This window comes from Schistocerca americana, chromosome 1 (assembly GCF_021461395.2).
Source record: "Schistocerca americana isolate TAMUIC-IGC-003095 chromosome 1, iqSchAmer2.1, whole genome shotgun sequence".
NCBI classification, from domain to species: domain Eukaryota; kingdom Metazoa; phylum Arthropoda; class Insecta; order Orthoptera; family Acrididae; genus Schistocerca; species Schistocerca americana.
The window spans coordinates 473,032,560-473,046,454 of record NC_060119.1 but is presented as its reverse complement, the minus strand read 5'-3'; the positions used below and the strand labels follow the sequence as shown (position 1 = coordinate 473,046,454).

The following is a 13,895-nucleotide window of genomic DNA, read 5'->3' as shown; positions in this document are numbered from 1 at the left end:
ACATTTGTTAGTCACTTTCCCCACACATCCAGCCCCCTCCCTGTTCCCATTCCAGCACTACACAGCTGTCATTTCACTGCCACACCCAGTTATTTAATTTCTTTTTATTTCTCTCCTTTCCGCTACTTACCCCCTCCCCCCTCCGCACCTTATCTCCTGCCCTTCTTCTAAACTGCAACACTTCACTGTCCGCCACTCCCACCATACTAAACCCCCCCTCCTCTCCCCGCCCTAGCCTCATCCTTACCCCCACCCAGTCGCCACTCCCATCATGCAAAGGTGCTGCTGCTCGCAGTGTAGTTTCAGCTCTCTGAGACTGCAGACATGTGTGCAAGTTGTGTTTGCGTGAGTGTGTGTGTTTGTGTGTGTTGTGTGTGTGTGTGTGTGTGTGTGTGTGTGTGTGTGTGTGTGTGTGTGTGTGTGTGTGTGTGCATGTGTGTACATGTGTCTACTGCTGACAAAGGCCCTAGGGGCCGAAAGCTATAATTGTGTGAATCTTTTTGTTGTGTGTATTGCGACTTAGCATCTCTGCTATATGGTGAGTAGCAACTTTCCTTCTCTGATATTGTTACTTCTATGTAGAATACTTGCACCAAGATTCTAAGTGTATAACACTCTATTTACCAGTATTTTTGGATGCTGATTCTACTTCAACCAACAATCAACATTTGTCACTAAAATTTTTGAGTTTGTCATACAGTTTATAGAATTGTCTTCTACATTTAACCCCTTTTATTTATTTATTCATTTCTTTTATTTCATTTCATGTTCTATAGAATCTGGTAGTGAGTGAATTGCAAGGATATGGAATGTCTCAGATTCTACATAGTTCAAATATAACTTTTATAAATTCAATAAAAAGATATAATGTAAACAAAAATCAACTACACAACAGCACAATCAATTAACAGAAAATTGTGTTTCACATGTTAAGGATGAGTAATATATTTATGATCTGGAAGGTGTCAGATTGTACACAGTTGAGATATTGTGAGGAGGTGGTAAGGATCCCCATCTTTCAAAACAAGTGCCTGCAAGAGTGCCTTTGATGGACACCACTCATTATTCTAATGGCTTTTTTTGTGCAGTGAAAATTTTCTTTGTGAGAGGTTGGTTCCCCCAGAATATAATAGCATATGTCATTAATGAATGAAAATAGCTAAAGGGTGAAGCCTTAATGGTGTCTGCTTCAGCCACTGAAGCAATAGCCCGTAGTGCAAATATTGCCGAGCTAAGTGTTTTATAAAGATGAAGAATGTGTGCTGACCAGCTACATTTGCTGTCTATATAAGCACCCAGGAATTTTGTAACCTCAGATTTTTGTATTTCCTGATCTTTGCAGTTAATGTTAATTTCTTCCGTATTTCTTTGTGGAGTATGAAATCTCGTATAAAGGGTTTTATCTGTATTGAGTGAGAGACCATTTGAAGAAAACCAGTTTACAATATCATTGAAAACTTTATTCATAGTTTGTTCAAGATTGTTGTGTGTAAAAGCATCAATTAGAATTGTAGTGTCATCTGCAAAAAGAGTAAATTTACTGTTTGTATCAGAACAAAGTGGGAGATCATTAATGAAGATGAGACGTAGCAGTGGACCAAAAACAGAGCCTTGTGACACACCACAATTTACTGGTTCAAATGGCTCTGAGCACTATGGGGCACAACTTACTGAGCCCCACTCAGATGAGGCAGATTCTCTGGATGAGCCATTCAGCATTACAGTCTGCTTTTGGTCCTTTAGGTATGATTGGAGCCACGAACCAACAGTACCACCCAAACCATAATATTCTGTCTTTTTCAGAAGGATTAGGTGGTTTACACAATCAAAGGCTTTTGAGAGGTCACAAAAAATATCTACCGGAGACATTTTTTTGTTCATGGCTTCCAGAACTTGGTTGGTGAAACTGAATACTGCTTGTTTTGTAGAAAGACCAGCACAAAATACAAATTGACTCTTGTTTAGGATATTGTGAAAGGTAAGATTATTGACAATCAACCTGTGCATGAGTTTTTCAAGAATTTTTGAAAAGGTGGTTAAGAGGGAGATTGGGCAATAGTTTGTAACATAGTTTTTCTCACCTATTTTAAAGAGTGGTATCACTACAGCTAGTTTTAGCCTGTCGGGGACTATTCCTTCTTGCAGAGATGTACTCTCTATATTCTGTTTTCCAGATATGTGTGGAACCATTTATATTCTTATTCTTAATTATTCTGTCTTCTTCATTAGAATTTGGTGGTCAATAATTCAGAATCTAGAAAGTTTCTTGATCCATCAAAAGCTTTTGAAACAATCACTTATGCAGCTATAATAGAAAAATGTAAATCTAAACTGTATGAGGATATCATATGTTGCTAACATCAAGTGGAGATTCGAGGCATATCAGAGATTGGAGTTATTAAGTACAGCATGCCACAGGGAACTATCTTAGAAGAGGCATTTGGCAGCAGGCAGGCACATTTAAAGTGCACTTAAAAGTAGTCTGAGCTATGGGACAAAGTTCTTCTTCAGATTTAGAAAATACAACACACACACACACACACACACACACGCACACACACACACACACACACTAATTCATACTCTGCACAATTCACACGAACATGACCACTGTTTTCTCCAGCTGCTATGACCAAACTACAGTGAGAAATGATCTCAGCTGACAGGGGTAATAGAGGTACAGAACAAACAAGAGGAAAGAATGGGTATGGGCAGCAGAGACGGAAAAAGATGCTGTGGTGCTACCTGTGGCAGGGACAAGGTGGTGGGCTGCTGGGTTCAGCATTGAGGGGCTGGCTGGGAAGGAGAAGGGGAGAGGAGAGAAACAGAGAAGGAGGAAGGACTTTCAGGTGTGCTGAGAGGATAGCATGCATGTATGGGGCTTGAGTGGGAGCAGAGAAGGGGATAGAGGCAGATGGATACAGGGGGTAGTGGACATTCACCCCAGGGCGTTGCAAGAATGGAGAATATGCTGAAGACTGAGTTCCCATCTGTGCAGTTCACAAAAGCTGGTATAAGAAGATAGCACCCTGATGGCTTTGGCTATGAAGCAGTTGTTGAAGTCAAGCATACCATGTTGGTGGACATGCTCAGCATCTGAGTAATCTGGCTGTCTCTTGCCCACAGTTTGACACTGGCCATTCATATCATCATACAGCTTATTAGCGGTGAAGCCTTTGTAGAATGCCACACAGTGTTTGCATCTAAGTTGGTGGTCTACATGGCTGTTTTCACATGTGGCCCTGCCTTTGATAGTGTAGGAGATGCCTATGACAGGACTAGATTAGGTGGCTCTTGGAGGATGTATGGGAAGGGAAATAGATCTAGGTCTATTGCAGGGATATGCGAGAACCATTGGTGCAAGGAGTTGGGAGCAAGGGCGGAAGAGGGCAGGACAAGGATACTATGTAGGTTGTTTGGGTGGAGGAATACCACTATGAAAGGGCTGAGGGGGATATTTATCATTTCAGGGCATGAAGAGAGGCAGTTGAAACCATGGTGGAGAATGTCATTCACTTACTCCAATCCTAGGTGCTTGTGAGAAGAGCAGTAGTTATGTGAGGATGGTAGACAGTGAGACAAAACATGGGATATCTGATTTTCCTCTACATCTACAGCTATTCTTAACAAGTCACATTATAGTGTGTGGCAGAAGGTACAAAGAAGTTGTAATCTCAGCTTGTTTGTCTCAGAGTGGGTCATCCCCCAATACCACACTCAACCCACCACCCCATCCCCATGCATGGGTATTGGCAGGGTGGGGGGACTTTGAAATCTTCAATGGGAACTCCACTTTTTATTGCAGATAATGATTCTTCAGCAATATCTACATATGTTTCGTCTGAAGCATTTTCTTCGTTTCACCACAGATGGTGCTGCAATCAGAGAAATAGAAATGAGTACACAATAGTAATTTACAATGTGTTACTCAATGGCCCTTGAATACCCAATGGCACGTGGGACCCGGCCTCCATGCTGCAAGGGTAGGAGAGGCCAGTATTTCATAACTTCTAATTGGAACTTCTGATTGGAAACCCCTTTCCCAACATTGTATTCCTCCAGCATATTGAAAAGGGGACTAATTGATGTGCCACCATGGCCATGTAGATACATTGTATCTTAACAGGCAGTACACTGCAACTGGAGCTCACATACTGTTCAGACATAGAACAGTTAGTGGCTCTAAACATCACAATACTTGCACAGTGCATATCTACCTATCATTTGGAGAACGGATGTGTAAGTGGTTGATGAATGCTGCAACCACAGAAGAAAAAATTGAAATGATCCTGATTTACTGAGAATGTAGGGGAAATTTTGAGGCTTCAGTTGCCTTGTATGATGTGCATTTTTCAGAGAAACTCTCAGGGAACACCTGATGAAGACGTCAAGTAATGACGTTGAAATATCGTGTTTGGAAGATGCTGATATCCGGCAGATAACCTGATTTCCACGAGATGTCATCAAAGCTACTCTTGTTTGTTCTTTTACAGTGTGAATGCCTTTATGTCTGATGGCAGCATATAGTGCACCACAACCCACAGTTAATTTCTCAGCGTCCCAATATGCCCATAGGTAGTATTGTCACAATACTCCATCATCATATGTATCATCCATACCACATGTCACTACAACGAGAACTTCACTGCGCCAGTTTCCATAACTGAGTTGTGTTTTGTGCATGAGCACATCAGTAAATGCAAATGACCCCACATTTTTTTTTTCTGAGGTACTGTTTTCTGATGAGTCTACACTCACAAACCATGGTAGTGTTAAACAACATAACACGCATTACAGGAGTCTAGACAATCCCCACTGGTTGCAGGAAGCTGACCATCAACATCATTTGTCAGTTAACGTATAATGTGGTATCATAGGGAACAAACTCATTGGTCCATATTTAATTGACAGTTGGCACTCCAAAGTTTGAACACTTACTCTAAGTGGAAAAGTAGAGTAGCATTTGCCTCATGTCACAGTCCCAGTTGTGCATCGAGTAGCCCCTTGTTTGATATGTTGGAGGAATACAGTGTTGTGAATGGAGAGAAACTACCAGGACTGCTGCAGGATGTTGCCCTGGATGTTCAGCAACATATGTGGTTTCAGCATGATTATTGCCCTAGACAATTGAAGCACAGGAGGTATTAGACTGTGTTTCACTTGTCTGTGGATTGGCAGAGGTGGACCTATTAATTGTCCTCCTAGGTTGCCAAATTTCTTTTGGAGGAATATTTGAAAGGCAATGTGTACCAGCAGATGCCAACAAACCATGAAGACATGCTCGACCACATCAGAAACACCTGTGCTGACATTCATGCAGATATGTTTCTGTCTTGTGCACGGTCATTTAAAAAGTGGATCACTAAGTGTATTGAAGTTGGCACTACAAAGTTTGAACACTTACTCTAAGTGGGAAAGTAGAGTAGCATTTGCCTCGTGTCACAGTCCCAGTTGTGCATTGAGTAGCCCCTTGTTTGATATGTTGGAGGAATACAGTGTTGTGAATGGGTTTTCCAATTAAAATTTATGAAATACTGGCCTGTCCTAGCCTTGCAGAATGGAGGAAGGGTCCCACATACCATTGGTTATTGAAGGGCAATTCAATAGCATGTCATAAATTACAACAGTGTGCCCATTTCTATTCCTCTGATTACAGCACCATCTGTGATGGATCAAAGAAAATGCTGCAGACAAAACATATGTAGATTTTGCCACAGAATCATACTCTGCAATAAAAAATGGGGTTCTCACTGAAGATTTCAAAGTTGGCCTCACCACCCACACATGGGGTGAGATGGGCAGCCGAGTGTGGTATCATTGTATGTCCCCCTCCAAGACAAACAAATTGGAATCATAACTTTTTTTGATCTGATGTATAGTTTTTGACATATTTCAATGTTATCAGTTAAAATGAACACTGTTTGTGTGTGTGCATATACGTGATGAATTTTCTAACACATGAAAGTTATTTTTAATATTCATGCCTCTTAATGTTCAAAATTACTAGTACTAAGTTAAAAAGTACTTGCACACTTTTTAATGTTTAAAATTACTAGAATTTTTCTGAAAATTTACCATATTTTCTGCTGTAATGTAGCAAAAACTACACCACAATATATATATGCTTCTTCCACATGTATTTTCCTCTCTTTGCTGCCTCATTCTGTATGTACATAGATGGGAAGGTCAATGTTTTTAGATGTTGGAAGACTTTTACATGTGACTTTGTGTTTTGTTTATAATCATTTTAATACCATTTCTGAAATAAAAATTAGTTCTGTATTACTGCTACTGGTGTCACCCCAGACTGAAGTTTCATGCTGCTAACATGGTTCAAAAAGGTCATAATCACATTCATTAATGTTCTGATACTATGTGTACAGAGCATTTTAAAATGGAACAATCATGTTAAACTAATTCTAGGAAAATCAGATGACAGACTGACATCATTGGAAGAATCCTCAAAACGTTTGTCCATTTACAAAGGAGGTAGCTTACACAACCCTCATTTGACAGGTATCTGAGTTTGGCTGATCAGGTTCGGACCTTACCAGGTACAATTTATAAAGAAAATAGAGTCTATTCAAAGAAGATTAGCTTGTTGTGTCAAGGGTTTATTTAATAAGCACAAATGTGTGATGGAAATGCTCATCCAACTCCATCAGCAGAGTCTACAAAAGAGCCATAGTGAAACAGTGTACTTTACAGTTGGAAATATATACCCTTTCTGTAAGTAATAGTAGATTTAGTACAGTATTAAAAATGAACATTTAATGCTGATCCATTATTTTAAACTTCTTGAAAAATTCATGATTGTAAATACTGTAAAAAACACTGACTCATTACATATCCTAGCAAACCTGATGCTACTTGATTCAATGGAACTCAAAATAAAATAAATAAATATTCATATCAGACAAGCAGTAAACACCACCTGACATTTATAGACATACTACACAGGTTAATGTTCTTAGAAAAGGCTCATTATAATCAGTTGGTCACCTAAAAATGTGTGTGAAGCATTTACAGCACATTACAAGTGGGACCTTTCTGAATCTATTTGAGGACTTTTTATTACTACAAGAACTTGGAAGTGTATCTCATTATATAATGAAACAACTGATATATGTTATGAGATAACTATAGTAATCGAGTGACTGTACACAAGCATTTGACTATGGTAGCTGTAGGATTTGGGTAACGAACATGATCTTCATGGTGTGTAATGACTGTCAGTGTTACTGATTTACATACATAAAGTACATATTATACACATTATATGGACAGATACAACTTAAACACTTGAAGTCTCAGAACATACTGACCAATGCCCAGAGATACTGTTTTTCCAGGGATATTCTTGGGGATGGAAGTCCATAGAGCTTGTATCCCAACAGCCCCCCCCCCCCCTCTCCCCAAAGGCATGGAGTGCTGAAGTTGTGTTGTGGTGTGGTGCAGTTCATCTCTGGAGATGCTGTCTAGCACGTATTTATCTAGATTTCTTGGTCGGCGCAGCGGCCTGCCTTTTTGTGACGTCGGTGCTGACTGAGTAGATGGTACTGGAGGTGCCATTGTTAGGTCACCCACTGGTGGTTGTACATCATCCTGTAGTGGGGGTGTAGGCTGATAGGCTGATCCCATGTCTGGTTTTCCATGTTGTCACCTGGGGCTGACATATCTAGGATGCCATGCCTGGATAGCGTAGCTAACAGTGCAGCTGCATCAACTGTCTGTGGTATCAGTGTGGAGTGGTACAACGATCGTGACACAGTGCTGTTGCTGACTGTCAGTTTTCATACATGGCAGATACCGTGATCATCGTGTCATGTAGAGACACTGTGATATCTTCTGGATGGTAGTGCTTGACATTGACTACAACGGAAAAGGGGATTGTGTCGCAGCATGAGGTCAAAGCGGCAATATTGTTCCCCATCATCTCCGTCAAAGTCCATGCAAGCTTCAGTCTATTGACAGACACAGTAGTGGTTTTGCCGACTATCATGATTTCAAATGTGTTGGGTCCCTGTCTTAGTACTTCATATGGTCCACTGTATGCTGGGTGCTGCGCTGGCTTGATGGCATCTGTGCGTAGCATTATGTGAGTGCAAGTCTGTAGGTTTTTGTGTACAAATACTTGAGGTGTTGTGTGGTGCGACAACTGTGGGACTCTGATGCAGCATTTCTGTTTTCTAATCTGTCATAAGAGGTCTGGGAGGTCCTTGTTGCTTTTGTCTGTTGTCTGTGTGACAAATTTTGCCAGGAGGCTAATCGCTTCATATTAGAGGATCTCTGCTACCGAGGCATCGAGGTCCTCTTTTTGGGCCATTCTGATAGCCAGCAGCACCCAGGGTACAGTCTCTGTCCATTCGTTATGGTGGCACACCATTGCTGTTTTCAGTGTGTGGTGCCACTGTTCAACATTTGATTGTGGGTGGTAGGCTGTGATATTGAATCAGTGGCAGCTGCAGAGGTGGCACAGTTCCATAAAAAGGGTCAATTTGAATTGTCTGCCCTGATCGGTTGTTAGCGACTCAGGGCAGCCAAATCTTACTACCCTTAGGTTGATGAACTCTCTCACAAATGTCTCTGCTATGTCCCTGAGCGGAGCAGCATCCACCCGAGTCGTTCGGTCGATGACCAAAAGGGTATTACAAAATCTGCTAGGTTCATGTAGTGGCCCCACTAAATCTATATGTGCATGGCAATAATGGCCCTTCAGGAAAGGGAAACTCCCTAACAGTGGCTGGTTGTGTCATGCTGTCTTCACCCTCTGGGAAGGTATACATGTTCATGTCCAAGTGGCACAATCCCTCTTTATATTCGGCCACACATAATGCTCTGAAACTTGTTTCATCATGGGGCATACTCCATGGTGAGCTAAGTTATGGAGCAAGTAAAATATTGTTCAGTGATAGCAGGTTAGAAAGGTAATTGCCTCCCCATTGCCATGTCACACCAAACTAGTTTGTTGGTTCCGGGCACTGGGCATTTTCATAGTTGTAATCCCATGTCGCTGCCTAGCAAAAATTGTTCCAGGTCCACATCTGTTGCCTGTGCGTATGCAAGGTTACCAAAATCCAGTTGAGTGGTCACGGCCGCTAAGTGGGACACGTAGTCCGCACCCATATTGTCTGCTCCACGCACATGGTAAATATCTGTTGTGAACTGTGAGATGTGGTCTAAGTGCCTAAACTTGCATGGTGTGGTGTTGGCATATGGATTCTTTACTGCATCAGCTAATGGGCGATAGTCTGTATAGATAGTAAGTGTAAGTGGTATCCCTTCAATATCGTCGCGGTATAGCACACCACTTTGTACACAGGCAGTAGTTCATGGTATAAGGCTGACCACTTCCTTTGAGATTCTCTCAGTTTCCTTGAGAAAAAACAGCAAGGTTATGTCATCCATGGCACTTCCTGCTGTAATACAGTACCTATCACTCAGTCTCTCGTGTCTAATGTAATGATAAGATGAGAATCCTGTGAAGGTAGTGCAGGTGTGATGGTGTGGACTAGTTGAGCTTTAATGTTGTCCAATGGAGTTTACATCTAAGCTGTCCATGTTAGCTTCCTCTTTCCAACTGTATTTTCCCCCTGTAGAGCTTCTGTGGTGGGAAGCAGAGTTTCATGGGGTAAGTGTCGTCAGTAGAAATTGACAACGCTGAGAAATTTATGTAGTTCTATGTAGTTCTTAGTAATGTGTGGGAGGACACCAGTTAATAATCTACTCAATTTTGTCCTGTTTGGGCCATATGCCTGTTGTATTGACTAAATGGCCAATGAATGTGAAACAAGGCTGTCGCAGTTGGCATTTGTCAGTATTAATTTCCACCCCGTGTTGTGACAGCTTGTCGTATACTCCACACATGTGTTGTTCGTGTTCCTCTGTGGATTTTGAGAATACAATTAAATCATCTAAATAGCAGTAACAGTGTGGCACATTGAAAAACAACCCATCAATGAATCTTTGCCACATCTGTGTGGCGTTTTTCAATGTTAATGACATGAATAAGTATTCATCTAAACCAAATGGAGTGATAATGGCCGTTTTGTGGACGTCCTCCAAGCCACAGGTATTTGGGAGTATGCTCTTTTACAGTCCAGTATGCCAACTCGTGTGCAAAATCTTGGGTATTTGCGACTGGGTAGCTATCTACGAGGGTTGGAATTTAAATAGTGGCAACTACTTATTCACAACTGATACAAAAGAGTTACATGTTTGCACCTGTTACTGTCCTTCAAAGTAGTCACCACTGTTGTGTAGAACCCATTGCCAGCAATGTGGAAGTATACTGTTAGCAGTGCCTGTTCCGTTGATGGTGCGAATGGAGCGGCCTACTGCCTGTTGAATCTCTGGAACAGTTCTGAAGCGAATTCCACGAAGTGGTACCTTCATCTTTGGAATCAAATGCACAGTATTACTGTTCATTTTTGGAGCATCACCTGCGATCAGCTTTGTCAAAGAAGCAGCAACACTTTCTATGCAATCCACCCATCATTTTGCTCGACAATGCACGGGCGCATCCAGCGCAAGCTGTGCTGTTCTGTTCAGTCGATGGGACTGGGAAGTACTGTACCATCCACCATACTCCTCAGATTTAAGTTCTTGTGACTTTGATTTGATTCTGAAGATGAAGGAACCACTTTGTGGCATTCGCTTCAGAACTGTTCCAGAGATTCGACAGGCAGTAGACCTCTCCATTCGCACCATTAACAGAACAGGCTTTGGTAACAGTATATTATGCCTTTCACATCACTGGCAATGAGTTCTACACAACGCTGGTGTCTACTTTAAAGGACAGTAACAGGTGTAAACATGTAACTCTTTTGTATCGGTTGTGAATAAATAGTTGCCACTATTTAAGTTCCAACCCTTCTATAATCGTTCTGGTATTGGGGTACCAGCAGTCGCTGCTGAGGCCCCATGTACCGTCATTCTTTGGCCACATAGTGACAGTTGATGCTTATGCATTGTCCAAAGGCCTGATTATACTGTCCTGGAGAAATTCTTCAATGGCTGCCCTGAGTTTGTGGGGGAAGGGGGGAGGGGCAGGGGGCTAGATGGCGGGGGCGGCAGCATACAGGCAGTCCCAGCGTCGTACTAATTCTGTGGACGAGTAGTTTGTAACGATGCAGACTGTTTTGTTTGGTAGGGGTGGTCCAGGTAGCAAAATCCTGTTGTCTGATCTGTTCACAGACATGGTAGCCTTGTCAGTGGGTAACCCGCTCATGAGAACTGAAACACTGTCACTATTCGTCCTGCTCATGAGAGCGTAAACAGTGTCACTGTTCAACCCACTTGCAAGAGCTGTATCTTCAAGTATAATAGGCAATGTACTAATCTGTGTATCTGTGCTAGTGGTTGTACACTTATCCATTGGCTCTCAGTTGCACTGGGCTGTCTGTAATTGCTGCCGGAATCATTGCAGTTGGCTGTCCAGTTCGTGATGCAGCTGTATAGCTGCTCATTCTCTGTACATGTTTTGTTGTTCACATAGGCCATGATCTTTTCATGGAGTTTATCACAAACTGTTGCATGCTGTAATGCAAGATCCACTGCAGTCTCCATGTCTTGTGGTAGAGGAGGAGGGTCTATGTTGGACGGCAGACTGTCATTGCAGAGGTCCCCTATAGAGTGTAGTCCGTCGCATTGTAATAATACCCTGCTGAGATCTGGGACGAGGCAGTAATGATGGAAGAAGTCCACTCTGAGCACTAGTTTCACCGTTTCGGCTACAAAGGAAGTCCATGGACGTGATGTGTTGTCATCTAGCCAGAGCATCGTGGAGGTTGTCCCCATTACTGGTATATTGAATCATTTGCCGCTCAGAGTTGTATGATTGAGCACTTGTAATCTCCTGTGGTGAGATGTGAGGGTAGCATACTGATGTCCATGTCCTTATTGACCAGCAGGTACTGGTGTATCCAGGTGTCGTAAGCAAACAGTCGTGCGCTGTCTGCCCATTTGTGTGGTTGTTATGTGCTTTGGTATCTCTGGTAGAAAGACAGCTTGTTGTAGGGAGGTAGGCTGGTGTGCCTTGGGCCAGTCCACTGGTGTAGTTTGGGTAGCCACATGGCTATTGGCAGTAGCATGTGTTGGTGCTGAAACGCACATGGAACCAGCAGTAGCCACTTGTCGTTTTCATTTTTGCTGGGCTGTGTTGTGGCGGCACAGGCGTTGGCCATCTCCATTGTTTGTTTATTTCCTGCAGGAGCTGGGTGCCTGTGCCATGATTGTTGCAGCACTGCAGCGGCTGTGGCCTGCAAGACAGCTGGGGTTCAGTTGCAAGGAGGAGGAGTCTTTTGCGCTGTGTCTGCCACTGCTGCCATCCTTGTCTGTTGTGCACCATATCCGTCGCTGGCATGGTAGTAGTAGATAGGTGTCCTAACACTTATTAGTATCCAGTGATGTGCGAGTGCTAGCATCCTATCGACCAGTTGTAAGTGCATTTCCAATAGTGTGTCCACATGTACTAGAAGTGCTGTCTGTATTTGCTCTGGGAGCTTGAGTAACAATAATGACCATAAAGCCCGTCTGGTAGTAGGTTGTTATCAATTTTCAGGCACAGTTTGTGCCATAATGCCAATGGTGTGTCATCACCCAGTGTCATCTCAGTTATGGCGAGGTGCAGTTGTTGCTTTGGTGTGCGTGATAATTGTTACAATATTAGTGGCTTCACCGTCTCATACTTGTGTGCAGTCAGAGTACTTAGTAGTAGATCCACTTGTTCACTGAGATGATTGAGAAGTATTAACAGCTTGCTCTGGTTGTCCTCAATCCCTGCTGTCCTTACCATAAATTTGCATAGAGCAAACTGCATTTCTAGTGAGTCTGTGTGAATGGGTGGCAGGTGGAGTTTGATAGATGGTGAGTGGTTTCTGTAGTGGTAATTTTGTGTTGGTCCCACTGAGTTGTCAAAGTGCTGTAATTTTATGGCACTGCTTGGAGTGACTGTGGTGATCTGATGAGGTATGGCCACTGTTTGCTGTACTTGTCGGCCTGGTGTGGTGTGATATTCCGATTGGAGTTGTGGTCCAGCATGCGCCGTGGCTGGCCGGGTGGTGATGTCACGTCTGTGGAGTGACAAGTGTTATGGGGTGGCTGATATCTCTGTCATCTGTGTGATGTATAGAGACATCAGCAGACTGAGGAGAAGTATAATTCTGTTGGATATCACAGTTTTCTGGCAGTGTTTGTCGGTGTGTCCACTGTGCATACTGTTTTGTTAGTCGCATCGCGGGCGTGGCAGTTGTTGCGGTGTTGTTGTAATGAAATGCAGTGTGCAGCACGGGTGATGCAGGAAGTAAGTTTGTGTTAATGGCATTGCACCCCTCAGTCATAATGCATGTTGCAGCAGGTGGGGTGAAGTCACAGTCGGTCGGAGGTCATCGAAGCATGGGAGGTCCGTGCAGTGTGCCCATAGGATCACCGGCGTGTTGTGTTATCATCGTCAGCTCCACAAATTTGTGGTAGATCATCAGCCCATGTGGTATGGGGTTCACTGTAGGCATGGTGGTGATGTCTGGCAAGAACTTGATGCCCTTCATTGTCAGTGTGGGTCGTGTAGAGGTCAGGTTGTAATTCTGATATCCATCTTGCGGTTGTAGTGCTTTTGATGTGTCTCTTGTGGCATCCTGGTAGTTGTTGATGTGTGGTCATGGTAAAATAGTTGTTTCATGCATCCATAACAGCACACAGTGGGCATGAGCTTATCCCAGTGCAAGCTGGGGTGTGGGGAGTGGTGCATTCAGCAGGGCCATGACATCATGTCCGAGACGTACTGTAATACATGGCACAGCTTCCATGACGTCACCTGCGTGACACGTGAGAATGGAAGCTGTTTGCGGAAAAATGCCATCCTGTTCAAAATCACTGTTAACTGGCACTATCTGTGC

The 13,895-nt window shown here is 43.0% G+C and overlaps 1 protein-coding gene across 1 annotated transcript in view; it reads left to right on the top strand.

Moving 5' to 3' along the window:
• The first annotated feature begins 13,703 nt into the window (after nt 1–13,703).
• LOC124563030 (probable ATP-dependent DNA helicase HFM1) overlaps nt 13,704–13,895 on the top strand; it is an 82,889-nt gene continuing 82,697 nt past the window's right edge. Inside the window, exon 1 of the mRNA XM_047130963.1 lies at nt 13,704–13,824. Coding sequence (XP_046986919.1) covers nt 13,704–13,824 — 121 coding nt within the window. The remainder of the gene's footprint in view (nt 13,825–13,895) is intronic.